The sequence below is a fragment of the Cherax quadricarinatus genome, chromosome 21, assembly GCF_038502225.1.
Source record: "Cherax quadricarinatus isolate ZL_2023a chromosome 21, ASM3850222v1, whole genome shotgun sequence".
Lineage (NCBI taxonomy): Eukaryota > Metazoa > Arthropoda > Malacostraca > Decapoda > Parastacidae > Cherax > Cherax quadricarinatus.
Genome location: NC_091312.1, coordinates 19,960,713 through 19,982,846, shown reverse-complemented (window position 1 = coordinate 19,982,846; position 22,134 = coordinate 19,960,713). Strand labels below are relative to the sequence as shown.

Below are 22,134 nucleotides of genomic sequence, written 5' to 3'. Positions count from 1 at the left end.
CCTATGTAACCTCATTAAGGTAAAGTTGAGGCCTATGTAACCTCATTAAGGTAAAGGGTAAGACAGAAGAAACTACCCGTCTTCTAATTCTTTTTTAAGTAATACAACATTATTATAAATGTCATATAATACATCCAACAATATTATGCATCAATATTCGTACTGTTTCATGCCTATATAAATATTTTGTTATTTTAGATCAAATGTTTCTCTGTGCAATCTACGTAGTTTAGGTAAATTAGTTATTTTTAATACGAAATGTTGAACTAATTTTTAATTAAGCGATCTGTAGTAAAATTGTTTGGAAATGCGTTCATAAACATGTTCATGTATTAGGTGTTTCCAGTTGTCTTTAGGAAGATAATACTAATAATACAAGTACAGAGCTCAAAAATCTGTACATAACAGTATATTTCAATACTTTCCGAGAAAATAAACATTATTTCTACTCTAGCTAAATTTTCTTCAGTTGTTTACGTCTTTTAGTACCCTCATTCAACATCATACATGTGGTACAGCTCACGGCCCTCTCTGTTTTTCATGTGATATTTCCTGTAGCCCTACACCATAAATAGTATTTTTTTTTATGAAAAAAAATATTTTCACAGCTTGTTCAGTACAAATGGCTGCGTATTATTATTATTATTATAATCAAGGGGGAAGCGCTAAACTAGGAGGATTATACAGCGCCTGGGGGGGGGGATGTGGAAGGCATTCAGGCTTAATTCGGGGAACTGGAGCAGAGATCCAATTCCCTAAATCAAGAGCCCCTCACCAATATCAAGGAACCTTCCTTGAGGGGCAAATGGCTGCGTATGGAAGTGTCAACTTCAAAGTACATCCATTCTTAGGATCATAATAACAACTTTAATGTTCCGCATCATGACCGTAATGGGTTTCATTAGCACTGATGTCTCTGTTCCACTGTCAATAACAATAATTAAGAGATTATCAGTGTCATGATCAGCAAAATCATCATCTTGAGAAGTATTGCAGGAAACAGCATTGATGCATCCTATTTCTCGAGTGACTTCATATATCTGAGCTTTTCATGCCAGCCTTTGTGCAGCTGCATCGTCCACGCAACCCTTCTTGCATGTACATGATTTTACACTCAGAAGGGACACCAGCGCTGTTGCGTCAAGAGATAGGATAGGGAGCAATCCATTACAGTGAAATCTACATCCCCAAAGCTCGGGTGATAAATGTCTCCACAACCAAATTTGATGGTTAACTCGAAGGGAATGTATGTGTTGTAGCCGGAGGTCTTGTAAGTTTAACTTCATTATTACTATAACCAATTACTTTGCTGAAGTTTTCGATGAGAAACTGATATAGAAGTTTCGTCCATAGTTGTTCCAGAATATATAAATAAAAACTTCCGTTCCAGCAATTTCAGCCACTGAGGCATTTATGTCGCTGAATACGTCCAACAGAGAACGTTGAGTACTTCTATTAATAAAGGTTTATCTGTTTTCTAAAGTCTCTTCACCAATATTTACATCCTATCCGGAGAGAATTCATATATAAATCTAAATATTCAATTTGACTTCTTAATGTTGCCACTTGCTTGATCTCTGGTCGTTTGTCAAATTTTCTTAATTTCATCTTGCTTTATTAACAATGTTAGGAACTTTATTTTGTTTTTTGAAATGTGGAAGAAGTTGTGCCGCAACCTGTTGCAGCATGTAAAATATAAAAGAATATTGTCTATAATTTCTTTATATCAAGCCTGCAAGTCTACTTAGCTTAAAAGCAAATATGTCCCTGCTCTCTTTTGAGTTAAGACAACGAACAACACTAAAAGATGTATATTTTCATCTGCAATATTATTACATAATGAAAAAAAAGGCACGTGATAAATAGTTTGAGATTCATATTCTTACTCAAATGATGAACAATGCTAGACAATTATAAACAAAGCGAAATACCATAATTATCGACAAAGTGAAATATATTGGAAGCAGAAGAACTGTATCCTTTATATGACGGGAGATAAACACAGATAAAAAAATAAATGCTATATAGACTAAGCGAATTATCATACTGAAAATGAAGAACTGTTTTCCTAGTGTAACGACAGCCTCTGTCAAGAGAGGTACCCCTGTAATGACTAGAACTAGTGAAACGCTAAAAGATGTAAAATGAAATCAGTGGAAAGTAAAGAAAACTGTATGTGATGAATGTAAGTCAAAACATACAATGCGAGGTAATACAAAGAATGTAAGTTTGATAACTTCACTTCTGTAAAAGAAAAAATGAGATCTGCGACCCTGACATTTGATTTGGAGTAACGCTGCCTTTTTCGCTCTGCGGTATATAATAATGGCTCAGAAAAATAATCCTGTACATAGGAGGATAAATATATGAGGTGCTAAAGAGTTTAGGTTTCAAAGTAAAGGCAATAAAAAAAAAGGATTAAACAGGGTAATTCTTACTAACTGACCAGTTTTACCTATTCGGCATATGATTATATATATATATATATATATATATATATATATATATATACATGTATATATATACATGTATATATATATATATAATATATATATATATATATATATATATGTATATATACATGTATATATATAAGTATATATATGTATATATATAAGTATATATGTATATATATAAGTATATATATGAATATATAAGTATATATATAAGTATATATATGTATATGTATATATATGTACATATATATGTATATGTATATATATATATATATATATATATTTATATATATATGTATATATATATATATATATATATATATATATATACATATATATATACATATATATATATATATATATATAAATATATATATATATATATATATATATATATATATATATATATATATATATATATATGTAGATGAGGGTCCCTATAACAGTTCTAGAGGTGGTACCTCCCTATATTATATATATATATATATATATATATATATATATATATATATATATATATATATATATATATATATATATATATATATATATATATATATATAAACGCATGTATTAAAGAGGTACGATAAATCTAATATGGAAGGGAGAAAGTGGACCTACTAGCGACCAGCTAAGAGGAGGGGCCAGGAGGTGTGATTCTACTCCGGCAACCAAACAGGTGAATACACATACCCTTCCCTATACCATTTTCCCTTCCCTGCTACCTATATCATTTCTGTGTCTTGCCTGTTCTCAGCCTCTCAGCGGGTGCATATCAAATACCGGCCTACACCACATCTACCCTCACTTGTTGACTTAAACTTGGCAGCCACGACCTCTGGGGACGCTCCTCTGCCACTATGATTTGCTCGCTGCTACCAAAAAGGGAATCAGAGCATCGCATATTTATTGAGTGCGGAGACATATATGTCGAGGCTGTAGTGAGTTGCTGATGTTGGAACATGAACTCAACATTATGCGACGAAGGTACAATCAATCACACTGACACATCAGCAATGTAATATTCACACATACACAAAAAACATGTTGCGCAGATAAGAGGTTAAGAAATTTCGAATTTCAACACTTATTTTTTTTTTAAATGTTTTGCCATCTAGAGTGAGAACTATCCAGCGCAATCTTTGTAAGGTTGTTGATTCAAGAACTTGAAGCTGCATTCCCTTTCCCTTAAACCTGATAACCTCATCATTTCCCACATGCTGTATGATTCCTATATTATTTTCCTCTGCAAATAATTTAGGCTTTGTTTTAAAACACCGGCCGTCTCTCAGTGAGGTAGGGTGACAAAAATAAAACACATTCACTGTCATTCTTCAATCACTGTGTTGCCATATGCGTACTTACAGCATAGTTCAAATGGCCTTCCGAACTGCAACACTTCCACTCGTCCTTCACAGTGCAGGCAATGTGTTTACCACCTCGAAAATTCAAATCTATCTAATAGGTTTCTCTTGAATCGTTTCATGTTATGTTGTTCACATTCCAGCAGTTCGTCATTAAAACTGCTTGCCTTCACTCCGATCTAACGCGTTCACCCAGTGTGGGCTTGTAGCACGCGATTTAGAATCTTGCCACTTGAGAGTCAACGTTCCTCTGTGTGAAATGAGAGAAAAGAGAAGTCGGCATCCATTTCTTCACAAAACACTTTAAAAATCCTTGAAGTCGTTGCGCTCCCTTGGATATGGTTCACAATATTTACAACGCCTGTGAGCACTTCTTGAAGTCCAGGTGGGAGAGTCTTCATCGCCAATGCATGCCGATGAATCTTACAGCGAGTAAAGGAAACATGTGGAACGACGTTCTTCACGAAGGCTTTGAAGCCCGATTTGCAACCGGTCACAGAAGGAGCCCCATCTGTACGCACTCTGACAAGTGCTTCCCAGCCTAGCTGGTGTTTAAGGAGAAAGGTTTCAAGGATTTTGAAAATATTTTTTCCACAAGTAGTTTTTGGCCAATGGTTCAAGGAACAAGTACTCCTCCTTCATAACTTTCCTGTCAATGAAACGAACATAAACAAGAAGTTGGAAACATGAAGCAACATCCGTTGACTCGTCCAGTTGCAATGAACACACTAGACTACTACTCAGAGGAGTCACTACCTGCAGCAGAATATCCTCACTCATGTCCGAGATCCGACTTCTGACTGTATCATTCGAAAGGGAAATTGCCCTCAACTTCTTTGCCTGCTGCTCTCCAAGAACCACCTTCGTTGCTTCCAAAATGCAAGGCTTAATCACATCTTCGCCATTGGTACGAGGCTTCTTGGTCTGCACGATTTTTAGAGCAATTCTGATTGAATCCTCCAACGCTGCTTCATTCTGCCGAGCGAAGTGACCAGTGGAATCGATACGACTGGTCTTTAGAGAAGCTTCTTTTTGCGTGAAAAAGTCCAAGTTTTTGTCCACCAGATGACTGTGGCAAGACTCAAAATGGACCTTCGGTTTGCTTGGCTTCATACTCTCGTGACTCAAAACTTTGGTGCAAACGACACATTGCAGCTTGACTACAGAGTTCTGAATGATGCTTGTGAAACCCATCTTGAGAAAGGCTTCATTGTACGTACGCTTCTTGGCAGACAGTGCAAACAGGAAACCACCTTAGGAGTCACGGACATCCACCACCGTAGATATGACCTGACTGAGTGACTGGTTGTGGCTGATGTGTTTATTGTAGCAGACCACCCCACGCGTGATCAATGCTGCCACTCACCAAATTGGTAAAAGTCCAACAGGCTAACTCAAATATATGAAAATAAATTATGTTCTCCTAAACCCTTTGTGAGCCCCCGAAAAAAACCAAACGACCCCCCAGGGGGTCACAACCCCCAGGTTAAGAACCGCTGTAGTAGAGGCTGGAGCCTCAACCATGCGTGTAGCTCTTCACAAATATTTGAATATATTTAATCCAGGTGATGGGACACTGGTATGTCTCATCACCTGGATTATGCACCACTCTCGTCTTGCCTTAATTAATATTCTAACAGCTCCTCCAGCAAAGTATGTAACTGGGATGTTCCGGTTCCCTGCTCTCCTACAGCTATACCTCTCGGTTCGTTGAATTCCCATCTCATCTGAGTGGTAATCAAGACCTATATATAACTCGTCTCACTTAGAGCATGTAGCAAGGCAAGAGGAAGAGAAAGAAAACAAAAATGAAAGAGGAATACCTAGGAGAATATCACTATCAGGAAAGAGGAAAAGAAATAAATCTGTATTACATGAATGCTGATGACATGACATACCAGCAATCCATAAATGTCTCTTCATCTGTGTTTCTTGGAACCACTCATATTTTACAATTATGTTCCTATCAACATTTAGATAAAAACGAGTTATTGTATGCATATAGTTTACGGAAAGAGAAGACAATGTTCGTCGACATTTGTTATGAGGACCAAGCAGGGATAACAGGGAAGGCACTACAATGGATCAGGGAATACTTGTCAGGAAGACAGCACCGAGTGTTAGGTAAGACACATATGCAACAGTTAGGTATCTTTATTTCGAAACGTTTCGCCTACACAGTAGGCTTCTTCAGTCGAGTACAGAAAAGTTGATAGAAGCAGAAGATACTTGAAGACGATGTAATCAGTCCATCACCCTTAAAGTTTTGAGGTGGTCAGTCCCTCAGTCTGGAGAAGATCATTGTTCCGTTGTCTGAAACAATATAAAGTTGAAGTGACAGGATGGAGCCTTTTATAGTGCCAGGAGGTGAGACGTAGGTTGCTTTGGGAGGGCAGGTCCCTCTCAAACCCAGCCGTTCTCACTAGTAGAGGTTGTCGAAGTTGATGGTCTGTACCAAGATACCCTTCAAGTATCTTCTGCTTCTATCAACTTTTCTGTACTCGACTGAAGAAACCTACTGTGTAGGCGAAACGTTTCGAAATAAAGATACCTAACTGTTGCATATGTGTCTTACCTAACAATCTGTCGGTATTTTATACCATTTTAATGTTCATTCTGTCAGACACTGCAACACAAGGGTATCTTGGTACAGACCATCAACTTCGACAACCTCTACTAGTGAGAACGGCTGGGTTTGAGAGGGACCTGCCCTCCCAAAGCAACCTACGTCTCACCTCCTGGCACTATAAAAGGCTCCATCCTGTCACTTCAACTTCATATTGTTTCAGACAACGGAACAATGATCTTCTCCAGACTGAGGGACTGACCACCTCAAAACTTTAAGGGTGATGGACTGATTACATCGTCTTCAAGTATCTTCTGCTTCTATCAACTTTTCTGTACTCGACTGAAGAAGCCTACTGTGTAGGCGAAACGTTTCGAAATAAAGATACCTAACTGTTGCATATGTGTCTTACCTAACAATCTGTCGGTATTTTATACCATTTTAATGTTCATTCTGTCAGACACTGCAACACAAGGGTATCTTGGTACAGACCATCAACTTCGACAACCTCTACTAGTGAGAACGGCTGGGTTTGAGAGGGACCTGCCCTCCCAAAGCAACCTACGTCTCACCTCCTGGCACTATAAAAGGCTCCATCCTGTCACTTCAACTTCATATTGTTTCAGACAACGGAACAATGATCTTCTCCAGACTGAGGGACTGACCACCTCAAAACTTTAAGGGTGATGGACTGATTACATCGTCTTCAAGTATCTTCTGCTTCTATCAACTTTTCTGTACTCGACTGAAGAAGCCTACTGTGTAGGCGAAACGTTTCGAAATAAAGATACCTAACTGTTGCATATGTGTCTTACCTAACAATCTGTCGGTATTTTATACCATTTTAATGTTCATTCTGTCAGACACTGCAACACAAGGGTATCTTGGTACAGACCATCAACTTCGACAACCTCTACTAGTGAGAACGGCTGGGTTTGAGAGGGACCTGCCCTCCCAAAGCAACCTACGTCTCACCTCCTGGCACTATAAAAGGCTCCATCCTGTCACTTCAACTTCATATTGTTTCAGACAACGGAACAATGATCTTCTCCAGACTGAGGGACTGACCACCTCAAAACTTTAAGGGTGATGGACTGATTACATCGTCTTCAAGTATATTCTGCTTCTATCAACTTTTCTGTACTCGACTGAAGAAGCCTACTGTGTAGGCGAAAAGTTTCGAAATAAAGATACCTACCTGTTGCATATGTGTCTTACCTAACAATCTGTCGGTATTTTATACCATTTTAATGTTCACAGCACCGAGTCATGGTACGTGGCGAAGTGGCAGAGTGGGCACCTGTGACCAGCGGGGTCCCACAGGGGTCAGTCCTAGGATCAGTGCTGTTTCTGGTATTTGTGAACGACATGACGGAAGGAATAGACTCCGAGGTGTCCCTGTTTGCAGATGACGTGAAGTTGATGAGAAGAATTCATTCGATCGAAGACCAGGCAGAACTACAAAGGGATCTGGACAGGCTGCAGACCTCGTCCAGCAATTGGCTCCAGGAGTTCAACCCCACCAAGTGCAAAGTCATGAAGATTGGGGAAGGGCAAAGAAGATCGTCGACGGAGTACAGTCTAGGGGGCCAGAGACTACAAACCTCACGCAAGGAAAAAGATCTTGGGGTGAGTATAACACCAGGCACATCTGAAGCGCACATCAACCAAATAACGGGCGCCTAGCAAACCTCAGAACAGCATTCCGACATCTTAATAAGGAATCGTTCAGGACCCTGTGCACTGTGTACGTTAGGCCCATATTGGAGTATGCGGCACCAGTTTGGAACCCTTGTGCAGATATCCAAGAACTAGCTACAAGCAGTGTTAAAACAGGGAAGTGTTTTTGGGTATGCCCAAATGAGATAAATCTGTGGACTAAAATCACAAGGGTATTAAAAGAGGACAACATCAAAGCTGCTTTCATAGAAAACCTAGAAGCTTTCTACAACAGATGGGAACATAAAAAGTCTGGGCTGAATGGTACTGCCCTTGATACTGGCCATGTAGTCAGAAACTGTAAGGCTGGAGGTGATGTCCTGGTAGTCAGTAAATGTGGGGCTGATAGTGCTGTCCTGGGAGACAGTAATGGTGAAGCTGGAGGTGCTGTCCTGGGAGACAGTAATGGTGAAGCTGGAGGTGCTGTCCTGGAAGACAGTAATGGTGAAGCTGGAGGTGCTGTCCTGGGAGACAGAAATGGTGAAGCTGGAGGTGCTGTCCAGGGAGACAGAAATGGTGAAGCTGGAGGTGCTGTCCTGGGAGACAGTAATGGTGAAGCTGGAGGTGCTGTCCTGGGAGACAGTAATGGTGAAGCTGGAGGTGCTGTCCTGGGAGACAGTAATGGTGAAGCTGGAGATGCTGTCCTGGGAGACAGTAATGGTGAAGCTGGAGATTTTGTCCAGGTAGTCGGGAATTATACGCAGGAAGGAATACATATAAATGACCTCATAGGGGACAGGAGCTATAGTAGGGAAACAAGTGTAGTCAAAGATAAGATAAAACCAATATTGCAAACTAGAAATACCGCAGGAAATAGCAAACAAGAGGACTCCACTAGCAATAGTGAGGATATATTACCAAAAACAACTGGTGGGAGCTCCATTGTTGGTGCTAGGGAGGATAGAAGTAAGACAGGGAAACATGCACCAACAGGGAATACAGTCACAGAAACCCAAGGCAAACGGAAACCAAGTCTGTGCACATACTATGCACTTGGTATCCGCTGGCATGGGAAATCTGGAAAAACAGATGGGACGTGCAACTATGACCACCCTAGAAAATGCCATGCCCATATGACAACAGGAAAATGCAAACTCCCTTCCTGTAAGCTTTTTCACCCTGAACTGTGTACCTCTTCAGTACAGGAAAGACTGTGCTATAACTTAAATTGCCAGGCATACCATCTAAAGGGGACAAAAAGATACAAAACATCCAGGCCATGGGAAAACCTGGGTAGCCACAGCCACTCAAGAGGGAGAGGTTTTTTAGTGCCAGGAAGGAAAAGAAACTGGCAGGAAATGGCAGAAATCGTACACCAAATCCAGTCATTCCTGGAGTGGAACCACAGTCGATGGCCTCCACTCCAAACCAACAGATACAGATACTAATGCCGGAAAAAATCCCCCCCCCAGTACCAACAATACCACCAGTCCGATAACATTCTTCTTTGCAAATATACAGGGTCTAAAGCCAGCAACAAACAACAAAATACCTTTCATCCGTGGACTGCTTGCAGAGGCAAAGGCAATCTTCGCGGCTTTCACTGAGACCCACATAAATGATCACTTGGACAACGAAATATGGATCCCAGGTTACAACCTATACAGATGTGACAGAGTGAACAGGCAAAAGGGGGGGGTTGGCCTGTACATTGCAGAGTCACTTGTTTGCACAGAACTGCTTAATGCCTCAAATGATGTAGTGGAAGTTTTAGCAGTAAAGGTCGAGAACCAAAACCTAGTCATTGTGGTAGTCTACAAGCCTCCGGATGCAACATCCCAGCAATTCCAGGAACAGCTGTTAAAAATTGACCACTGTCTGGAAAATCTTCCAGCTCCTGCGCCCAACATCTTGCTCCTGGGGGATTTCAACTTAAGGCACCTAAAATGGAGGAATATAGCAAATAATATTGTTGCAGTAATAACACCAGGAGGCAGCTCTGATGAAAACTCACACTCACACGAGCTTTTAAATCTCTGCACAAAATTCAATTTAAACCAGCAAATAATAGAGCCTACTAGACTGGAGAATACACTAGACCTCATCTTCACTAACAATGATGATCTGATAAGAAATGTCACCATATCAAAAACAATATACTCAGATCACAACATAATTTAGGTTCAGACATGTATGCGTGGAGCCCCAGACCGACATAATGAGACTAGTCACGAGGGAGCATTCACCAAATTCAACTTCAATAACAAAAACATAAAGTGGGACCAAGTAAACCAAGTCCTAAACGATATAAGCTGGGAAGATATACTAAGCAACACAGACCCCAACTTATGCCTAGAACAGATTAACTCGGTGGCACTCGATGTATGCACAAGGCTTATTCCTCTAAGAAAAAGGAGGAGTAGATGTAAAATAGAAAGAGACAGGCGCTCCCTTTACAGGCGACGGAAAAGAATAACAGAGCGGCTAAAAGAGGTCAATATATCTGAAATGCGTAGGGAGACACTGGTCAGAGAAATAGCAAGCATCGAACTTAAGCTAAAAGAATCCTTTAGGAGTCAGGAATCGCGGGAAGAACTAAAAGCCATAAATGAAATCGAAAGAAACCCAAAGTATTTCTTCTCCTATGCCAAATCAAAATCGAGAACAACGTCCATTATTGGGCCCCTACTTAAATAAGATGGGTCATACACAGATGACAGCAAGGAAATGAGTGAGCTACTCAAGTCCCAATATGACTCAGTTTTTAGCAAGCCGCTAACCAGACTGAGAGTCGAAGATCAAAATGAATTTTTTATGAGAGAGCCACAAAATTTGATTAACACAAGCCTATCCGATGTTATCCTGACGCCAAATGACTTCGAACAGGCGATAAATGACATGCCCATGCACTCTGCCTCAGGGCCAGACTCATGGAACTCTGTGTTCATCAAGAACTGCAAGAAGCCCCTATCACGAGCCTTTTCCATCCTATGGAGAGGGAGCATGGACACGGGGGTCGTCCCACAGTTACTAAAAACAACAGACATAGACCCACTCCACAAAGGGGGCAGTAAAGCAACAGCAAAGAACTACAGACCAATAGCACTAACATCCCATATCATAAAAATCTTTGAAAGGGTTCTAAGAAGCAAGATCATCACCCATCTAGAAACCCATCAGTTACACAACCCAGGGCAACATGGGTTTAGAACAGGTCGCTCCTGTCTGTCTCAACTATTGGATCACTACGACAAGGTCCTAAATGCACTAGAAGACAAAAAGAATGCAGATATAATATATACAGACTTTGCAAAAGCCTTCGACAAGTGTGACCATGGCGTAATAGCGCACAAAATGCGTGCTAAAGGAATAACAGGAAAAGTCGGTCGATGGATCTATAATTTCCTCACTAACAGAACACAGAGAGTAGTCGTCAACAGAGTAAAGTCCGAGGCAGCTACGGTGAAAAGCTCTGTTCCACAAGGCACAGTACTAGCTCCCATCTTGTTCCTCATCCTCATATCCGACATAGACAAGGATGTCAGCCACAGCACCGTGTCTTCCTTTGCAGATGACACCCGAATCTGCATGACAGTGTCTTCCATTGCAGACACTGCAAGGCTCCAGGCGGACATCAACCAAATCTTTCAGTGGGCTGCAGAAAACAATATGAAGTTCAACGATGAGAAATTTCAATTACTCAGATATGGTAAACACGAGGAAATTAAATCTTCATCAGAGTACAAAACAAATTCTGGCCACAAAATAGAGCGAAACACAAACGTCAAAGACCTGGGAGTGATTATGTCGGAGGATCTCACCTTCAAGGACCATAACACTGTATCAATCGCATCTGCTAGAAAAATGACAGGATGGATAATGAGAACCTTCAAAACTAGGGAGGCCAAGCCCATGATGACACTCTTCAGGTCACTTGTTCTATCTAGGCTGGAATATTGCTGCACACTAACAGCACCTTTCAAGGCAGGTGAAATTGCCGACCTAGAAAATGTACAGAGAACTTTCACGGCGCGCATAACGGAGATAAAACACCTCAATTACTGGGAGCACTTGAGGTTCCTAAACCTGTATTCCCTGGAACGCAGGAGAGAGAGAGATACACGATTATATACACCTGGAAAATCCTAGAGGGACTAGTACCGAACTTGCACACGAAAATCACTCACTACGAAAGCAAAAGACTTGGCAGACGATGTGCCATCCCTCCAATGAAAAGCAGGGGTGTCACTAGCACGTTAAGAGACCATACAATAAGTGTCAGGGGCCCGAGACTGTTCAACTGCCTCCCAGCACACATAAGGGGGATTACCAACAGACCCCTGGCAGTCTTCAAGCTGGCACTGGACAAGCACCTAAAGTCAGTTCCTGATCAGCCGGGCTGTGGCTCGTACGTTGGTTTGCGTGCAGCCAGCAGCAATAGCCTGGTTGATCAGGCTCTGATCCACCAGGAGGCCTGGTCACAGACCGGGCCGCGGGGGCGTTGACCCCCGGAACTCTCTCCAGGTAAACTCCAGGTAAACACCTAGCCAAGCACGTAAAGAAACTAGAGAAAGTGCAAAGGCTTGCAACAAGACTAGTCCCAGGGCTAAGAGGTATGTCCTACGAGGAGAGGTTAAGGGAAATCAACCTGACGACACTGGAGGACAGGAGAGGTAGGGGGGACATGATAACGACATACAAAATACTGAGAGGAATTGACAAGGTGGACAAAGACAGGATGTTCCAGAGATTGGACACAGAAACAAGGGGACACAGTTAGAAGTTGAAAACACAGATGAATCACAGGGATGTTAGGAAGTATTTCTTCAACCATAGAGTAGTCAGGAAGTAGAATAGTTTGGGAAGCGATGTAGTGGAGGCAGGATCCATACATAGCTTTAAGAAGAGGTATGATAAAGCTCACGGTTCAGGGAGTGTGACCTAGTAGCAACCAGTGAAGAGGCGGGGCCAGGAGCTTGGACTCGACCCCCTGCAACCTCAACTAGGTGAGTACAACTAGGCGAGTACACACACACACACACACACACACAAAGATTATTATGATATAAATGAAAAGTGATAAATATGTGTGGGTGATTCAACGCAAGTGTGACTGATGCTCAATCCTACATCTACCAAGCGTCAAACCGACACACTACGCAATTGTCTTCACAAGTCCTGGGTAAAAGTCACCAGTGGGATGCCACGAGTATCACCACTCAATTCCTTTTTTTTTTTTTTTTTTTTGACATATGTAACTTGCTTAAATTATTAATTACCATAGGAATATATATGTAGATATCCCATAAAAAATAATAAATTAAAATAATTGTAAATCTCTAAAAGATTTAGATAAATCATTCAAGTGAAGTAACAAATGGATGGAATTTAAAGTTTACATGTTGCATTTACTTGGAGAAGAGCCTAAATAGGATGTATGAAGAATATGGACTCTGTTAGACAATTCTGATAACTTAGGGGAGAGAGAGAAAAATTTGTGAGTTAATCTAGATGTCAAATGATCTCCGCAAGACCTCTTTAAAGTAGCAATAAGAAACTAGTAGTCCATGCTGATAAACTAGTAGTCCATGCTGATAAACTAGTAGTCCATGCTGATAAACTAGTAGTCCATGCTGATAAACTAGTAGTCCGTGCTGATAAACTAGTAGTCCATGCTGATAAACTAGTAGTCCATGCTGATAAACTAGTAGTCCATGCTGATAAACTAGTAGTCCATGCTGATAAACTAGTAGTCCATGCTGATAAACTAGTAGTCCATGCTGATAAACTAGTAGTCCATGCTGATAAACTAGTAGTCCGTGCTGATAAACTAGTAGTCCATGCTGATAAACTAGTAGTCCATGCTGATAAACTAGTAGTCCATGCTGATAAACTAGTAGTCCATGCTGATAAACTAGTAGTCCGTGCTGATAAACTAGTAGTCCATGCTGATAAACTAGTAGTCCGTGCTGATAAACTAGTAGTCCATGCTGATAAACTAGTAGTCCGTGCTGATAAACTAGTAGTCCATGCTGATAAACTAGTAGTCCGTGCTGATAAACTAGTAGTCCGTGCTGATAAACTAGTAGTCCATGCTGATAAACTAGTAGTCCATGGTGATAAACTAGTAGTCCATGCTGATAAACTAGTAGTCCGTGCTGATAAACTAGTAGTCCATGCTGATAAACTAGTAGTCCATGCTGATAAACTAGTAGTCCATGCTGATAAACTAGTAGTCCATGCTGATAAACTAGTAGTCCATGCTGATAAACTAGTAGTCCGTGCTGATAAACTAGTAGTCCATGCTGATAAACTAGTAGTCCATGGTGATAAACTAGTAGTCCATGGTGATAAACTAGTAGTCCATGCTGATAAACTAGTAGTCCATGCTGATAAACTAGTAGTCCATGCTGATAAACTAGTAGTCCATGCTGATAAACTAGTAGTCCATGCTGATAAACTAGTAGTCCATGCTGATAAACTAGTAGTCCATGCTGATAAACTAGTAGTCCGTGCTGATAAACTAGTAGTCCATGCTGATAAACTAGTAGTCCATGCTGATAAACTAGTAGTCCATGCTGATAAACTTTATAGTAAATTTAACATACGTTTATACTGGCAAAAAAAAAAACAATTATTTTACAAAAAAGTGTTAAATCAAAATAGAAACATTTGACTGTGGCAAAAGCAAAACAAAATTATGATTACAACTGAATTTCCAATTATCCTTTCATTAAGACATGTGTCAAATAATTTCGTTTGTCTTGTTATAATGAACACTGAAGTTACGCTCATCAATCTGACTCATTTTCCCTATCTGTAGAGCTAACATTTATTAGTCTGTAATAATACTAATAATACCAAATGAACTCTCTACTTAGTTTTATTTAGATATTAAAAGCTTTATTTACCCGTATTCTAACATTCGAGTTAATGATTTTATTTCAGATTGTTGTGAGAGGCTGACATGGCTGCAGCTGTCGCTCCTACACCTCAGAAGGTCAGGTAATAAAAGACTTATGGAATAAAAGTCACAATACAATGGCTGGAACAATACACAAATAACCCGCGCTTGGGAGAGGGGAAACTAATAATGCTACGGTTTCAATGTGACTTGTCAATGGTCTAAGTCGGACCGAAACGCCATTACTTTCCCTTTTCCTAAGTGTGGATTTTTCGAATAGACATAAGCTTAATGGAAGTGAGTTCCAGAATTCATCTGCTCCCTGTTACAAAGGAGCTGAAGTTTACAAATGTTTAGCCACTGTAACATTTGTATTTCCCCTTTATGGTCACCATATTTCCTGCTAAATTTACCTTACCATCTTGAAAAGGGCCAGTGGTTCATATCTGCCCTTTGTTCCTTCCCTGCCAAAAATCGCGCATCTCTGCAATGAACATGCACTCTCTCTATCTTGAATAGTTTTAAGTACTCACGTGCCACTGCACCGATAACTTCCCATCTTCAGATTGAGTGGTAAACATACTGGGTTTTTCCAGATAGTGATCCAAGCACGCTTAATACAGACAGCAATATATGCACTTCTCCCCGCCATCATTCTTATACTAATCACGTCCACCCCATTATTTTTTGTATACCCGGAGATACCTGGAGAGGGTTCCGGGGGTCAACGCCCCCGTGGCCCGGTCTGTTTCAGACTCTCAAAACGTATTACATGTACCTGTGGAGTTTTGACTCCTTATCCCGTCAACGATGGTTGTGTTGCATTTTCACTAGAAAGAGATCATCTGTTTTGTCCCTGCGCTTTTTGATGTCCTAAGTAACGAATCTGCAGACTCCTCCGCACTTTCCATAGTTCAAGACCTTCTTTCTAGTCTTCCATAAGAACGTGTCATTTTCAGACTTTTATTCCAGTACTGTCTCAGTGTCATAGAGACCGCTGGTAAAGTCGATAATCGAAGTCAATAGCCAACAAACTGCTTTCCATTAAACCGCACTTGCTCTCCTGACCATTCTCCCTTCATCGCTGTCAATTGTGTAACTACTGTTTAGTAATCGTGGACACACCAACGCTCTAACACAGTGCACTTCTAAGTGCTCGAACCCCGTCTCGAAAATAACTTTAATTTTTTTCGGGAGACTCCATATTAAGTGAAAAAAAAAATATAAATGTGAAGTAGATCAATGACACAGTTATGAATAAAAACTTATATACATTGTTATATTTAGTCACTCATTCGTTGTTGACGGTCATTCCCCCTCAAGGAAGGTTCCTTGATGCTGGTGAGGGGCTCCTGATCTAGGGAATTGGATCTGTTCTCCAGTTCCTTAAATTAAACCTGAATACCCTCCACATCATCCCCCCTCCCCCCAGGCGCTGTATAATCCTACGAGTTTAGCGCTTCCCCCTTGATTATAATAATAAAAATAATGTTGACGGTCATTAAAGGTGATGGTAAAATGAGAATCATTTTTAGAAATAACCATACGTATGTCATTACTGGAGACAAGGAACTTTGCAACAAACAGTAAAACTGAACGGGTATCATACGAGCAAAGATGACGGTGTACAAAGCATTTAGAAAAATAGGCATGCGACGCTAACTTAAGCACGGTAAAATAAACAGAATTTGTTACAGGAAAAAATATTTTCCACGTCCTTCAGAGACATAGGGCTTTTTGAATTGACCATTGTGTCTCGTACTCCCAGCTTTATGTTTTCGTTCCCCCGGGGGGTACCGGTACCCCCCGGGGGTACAAGTACAACTGGTTAAGAACCACTGCGTTAATTAAGGTACTACGATACAGGCCTCGAGTAATTACTTGTTTCAAGAGGACCTTTAACTTACCCTGGGTATTCATAATCTTAACATATACCATTAGTACTAAGTCTATACCTGGAGGTTAAATTTATCCTTGGACATCTTTATCCTAATCCCGATATCATTAACCTACCATAGCTTGGTTGGAAGCGCACTCATATCACATATTGAGTGTCCATGGTTCGATCCCAACTACGGGTGGAAACGTTGAGCATGTTTCCTTAAGACATCTGCTATCCCTGTTTATCTAGCAGCAAGTAGATACCTAGGTGTTAGCTGACTGGTGCGGGTGGCATCATGTGGACAAAATTAACTAAGTTGTCCAAAATGCTGTGCTTAACAAGGGGCTTTCTATACAGTATATCACTGATGTCATCTATGGTCTGTATAAGTTGTATCATGTACTTGTAGAAATAAAGACTATTATTATTACCTGAAGTTGCTGACTTATCCATGAAGTCCTCAATTTGCACTATGTACCATGGCGTACCGCAAGGTTACACACGTCAACCATATTTAAAGCTCACGGGATCAGGAGTAAATATACTGAATAACACATCACCCTCATTTGCCAATTAATTATAAAATGTCAACAGACACATATGAGACTGGTTTTATTATAATTATTATTATATATTCAATACACACATTAATTAAGGGCGCCGTCAAACCCTAATGTAATGGAATCCAGAAAATATTCTATTTTATAAATATAAATTTGTCTATGAGGCATTCTTTATAAAATAAATACGCTGCGTTTCAATGGCTGTATAGTCCTTGTGGCTTAGCGCTTCTTTTTTGATTATAATAATAATGCGTTTCAATGAAGATGTTTAACAATGTATCGCAAAACTCTCATAATTATTAAATAACACTAAAAAAACTTTAGCATTTCATTTTTACCTACAAAATGTAGAGTTCAGCAGAGTGGCTAATTTGGTAACGACACACACACACACACACACACACACACACACACACACACACACACACACACACACACACACACACACACACACACACACACTCCTACCTGCTGTGGTGTTGAGCCGGGAGTGGTTGAGCTGGTCATCGTCTGGGTCCAGAACTAGAGACACGGCGGTGCTAAACAGCACCTCCAGGATATCACCGCCGCCCCCACCGTGTTCACCCTCCACACGCGGCCTTCCCGTCATCCTGTGGGACCACGAGAACTATTAATGCCAGCAGCAAGAGCACATGGAGAAGCAGCAGGATGAGAAGGAGAAGCAGCAGCGCAGACGACGGAAGTAATAAGCGAGTTTGAGAAGTATTAGTAAGGAAGAAAAATACAGGGAATGAACATCAGATAGTGAGAGAGGATAAGAATGAGGTCACTAGGTTATCTCTCAGCCTGCATATATTACATGATTAAGATATTAACTATATAACTTAAGACGTTAACTACAGAAATGAATATGCACAGGTAAGAAGGGAGGCCCAACGACAATATGAAAATAACATAGCAGCGAAAGCCAAATCTGACCCAAAGCTGTTGTACATCCACATCAGGAGGAAAACAACAGTCAAGGACCAGGTAATTAGGCGAAGGAAGGAAGGAGGAGAGATCACAAGAAACAACCACGAAGTATGCGTGGAATTCAACATGAGATTCAAAGAAGTATTCACAACAGAGACAGAAGGGACTCCAGAAGGACGGAGAGGTGGGGTACACCACCAACTGTTGGACACAATACATAGAACCGAGGAAGAAGTGAAGAGGCTGCTGAGCGAGCTAGACACCACAAAGGCCATGGGGCCGGATAACATCTCTCCATGGATCCTGAGAGAGGGAGTAGAGGCGCTATGTGTACCCCTAACAACAATATTCAGCACATCTGTCGAAATAGGGAAAGTACCTGAGGTATGGAAGACATCAAATGTAGTCCCAATTTTTAAAAAAGGACCACTAAACTATAGACCAGTGTCACCGACATGTATAGTATGAAAAGTCACGGAGAAGATTATCAGGAGAAGAGTGGTGGAACAACAGCCAACACTGTTTCAGGGACGGGAAATCCTGTCACAAACTTACTGGAGTTCTATGACAGGGTGACAGCAGTAAGACAAGAGAGAGATGAGTGGGTAGATTGCATTTTCTTGGACTGTAAGAAGGCGTTTGACACAGTTCCACACAAGAGACTAGTGCAAAAACTGAGGGACCATGCAAGGATAACAGGGAAGGCACTACAATGGATCAGGGATTGCCTGCCAGGGAGACAACAATGAGTCATGGTACGTGGCGAGGTGTCAGGGTGGGCGCCTGTGACGAGTGGGGTTCCACAGGGGTCATTCCTAGGACAGGTGCTGTTTCTGGTATTTGTGAACATGACGGAAGGAATAGACTCCGAAGTGTCCATGTTTCCAGATGATGTGAAGTTGATGAGAAGAATTCAATCGGACGAGGACCAGGCAGAACTACAAAGGGATTTGGACAGGCTGCAGGCCTGGTCTAGCAACTGGCTCCAGGAGTTCAATCCCACCAAGTGCAAAGTCATGAAGATTGGGGAAGGGCAAAGAAGACCGCAGACGGAGTACAGTATAGGGGGGCCAGAGACTACAAACCTCACTCAAGGAAAAAGTTCTTGGGGTGAGTGTAACACCAGGCACATCTCCTGAGGCGCACATCAACCAAATAACTGTTGCAGCATATGGGCGCCTAGCAAACCTAAGAACAGCATCTAAATAAGGAATCGTTCAGGACCCTGTACACCGTGTACGTTAGGCCCATATTGGAGCATGCGGCACCAGTTTGGAACCCACACATAGCCAAGCACGTAAAGAAACTAGAGAAAGTGCAAAGGTTTGCAACAAGACTAGTCCCAGAGCTAAGGAGTATGTCCTACGAGGAGAGGTTAAGGGAAATCGACCTGACGACACTGGAGGACAGGAGAGATAGGGAAGACATGATAACGACATATAAAATACTGAGAGGAATTGACAAGGTGGACAGAGACAGAATGTTCCAGAAATGGGAAATAGCAACAAGGGGACACAGTTGGAAGTTGAAGACTCGGATGAATCACAGGGATGTTAGGAAGTATTTCTTCAGTCACAGGGTAGTCAGGAAGTGGAATAGTTTGGGAAGCGATGTAGTAGATGCAGGATCCATTCATAGTTTTAAGCAGAGGTATGATAAAGCTCACAGTGCAGGGAGAGTGACCCAGTAACGGCTAGTGAAGAGGCGGGGCCAGGAGCTATGACTCGACCCCTGCAGTCACAACTAAGTGAGTACATAACACAGTATCTTGTATCACAGGCTGACACTCTCAGCTCATTCCATCACAGTGGCTGCTGATATCTAAATCACTGTGTAATTATTTTAATTGTAAGACTAATGGCTATGGTCACGGTCTCTTCTCTACTAGTTGCCGTCGCTAGTTTAGTATTGCTACACTCTTTGTGGGATAATATATAAACAAGATAATTACTTTTCTTTTCACGTGCATTTATAAAATGATTAAATTTGATCTCTGCTTTCATAAATTGTGTAAGTTTTGTGTCTGCCTGCATATATTTATTACGTGTGTACATACTGTCAACTTGATCTGTTGTTTATTTCACTCTGCATTTATTCTCATATATGTTTGGGTTCAATATTTCCACTCTTCTAATCTTCACCCAACTCAAAATTTATTATCGTAGTTTGCAACTTTCTTACATTTAATAAAACAATAATAAGAAAATAACAGCTATATATACAAATAAATATAAAATTAAACTTGATACAGAAGTGAATGCACTTATTGAACAAAGAAATATTAAAGCTAGGGTCACAAAAAACAATAACTTCGATATTGCAGCACTGAACTTCATGGATACAACGATTACCTAATTAAGATTCTGAGAATTATCACCCTCGGGAAAGGCCTGGTCTGATGAATCCTCCTGCTTGGCAATTTGATCTGCTAAGCTCTTGGTGCTTGTAGCTCGTATTCCCACATATGTTCCGCCGCCGGAGAAAGAGGAATTGTTGCTCTCTTTTGATTTGCATCTTTTTTCCCGATGGATTTGTCTTCGGTGAGTTTTATGTATCACTAAAGATTCTCATTTTCATTTCACTGCGTTTTAGACTGTTTTCATGCCTTATCAAATATACCCGAAGGAAGACCTTTAAGCGGGTGCCTGTTTTTGTTTTTCTTTTTTTCCTTCAACTATTCGTTTTTACTCATAACACGAGAAGGCCTCATCAGATCGGCTTCAATTTTTCAGTAACCAAAGTTGTTGAACCCATTCCCAGCATCCCATGGAGGCTTCATTACTAAATTAGTCTTATAAATTAAGAGTGGACAGGGAAATATGGCAATATTGGTGTAGACATACTGTGGGTATTCTGCCTATCCTCTACTCCCCCCTCCTTACCCCTACCTAGGGGGTCTAACAGTTTCGGAAATTAGTCAAGTTCCCTGATTTTCCACATTTGCAGAGAAAGTAAGTATGCTCTCACAATGGTAAGAAAAATGATAGGTTGGATAATTAGAAACTTCAAAATTAAAATGACTAGCCTGGAATACTGCTGCATATTAACAGCTCCTTTTAAGGCAGATGAAATCACAGATGTAGAAAATGTACAGAGAACTATCAATGAACATATAAATTCAGTCGAGTGTTTAAATGATTAGAAACGCTTTAAGTCCTTTGAAATGTATTCCTTGGAATGCAGGCGAGAATGATACACATCATAATTTACACATGAAAAATTCTAAAGGAATCAGTCCTAAATCTGCACCGAGAAATTACTCCTTGCTAATGCAATAGATTCAGAAAATGGTGCAAAATATTCCCAGTTTAAAGCATGAGTTTAAAGTTTAAAGCATGAGTACACTAAGAGATAATCCAATAAGTGTAAAAACTTATAGGAATATCTCTTAGTGTACTCATGTATAAGAGAAATTATCAAGAAATTCCTAGTTGTGCATGTTGGACTGTTTGTGGCTGGCATCAACAACCTTATTGATCAGGCCATTAACCAAGAGGCCTGGTCTGGAGCTGGGCCCCGGACAAAGTGACTCCCTTCCCTCTGGAAGCGCCTATAGGTTAACCTAGTAGGCGAGAACGTAGTGTGAAAGTGGAAGACGCTTAATAACGGAGACATCCTTCAATCCTAGGTTTAAATGCAACTAAAACAACACACACAAAGTTTTCACACTAGGTTACTGGTGGTAAGGAGATGAGACCCAGTAGTTGGAGCGTAACAACTCAAACACAAATAAACACACGTGATTTACTTCTTTGGAATGGTAAACTTTTCCTCATTCTGCATTTTTCAAAGGACATAGACCACCTC

The 22,134-nt window shown here is 40.7% G+C and overlaps 1 protein-coding gene across 4 annotated transcripts in view; it reads right to left on the bottom strand.

Moving 5' to 3' along the window:
• LOC128689001 (prostaglandin E2 receptor EP4 subtype) overlaps positions 1 to 18,049 on the bottom strand; it is a 221,567-nt gene extending 203,518 nt beyond the window's left edge. For 2 of the 4 annotated variants that reach the window (XM_070087285.1, XM_070087284.1), the window contains exon 1: positions 17,863 to 18,048. In XM_070087285.1, coding sequence (XP_069943386.1) covers positions 17,863 to 18,004 — 142 coding nt within the window. In that variant the 5' untranslated portion in view covers positions 18,005 to 18,048. Of the gene's footprint in view, positions 1 to 17,862 lie in introns of all 4 variants that reach the window. The other 2 variants (XM_070087283.1, XM_070087286.1) reach the window with 2 other exon arrangements.
• Between the last annotated feature and the right edge of the window lie 4,085 nt (positions 18,050 to 22,134).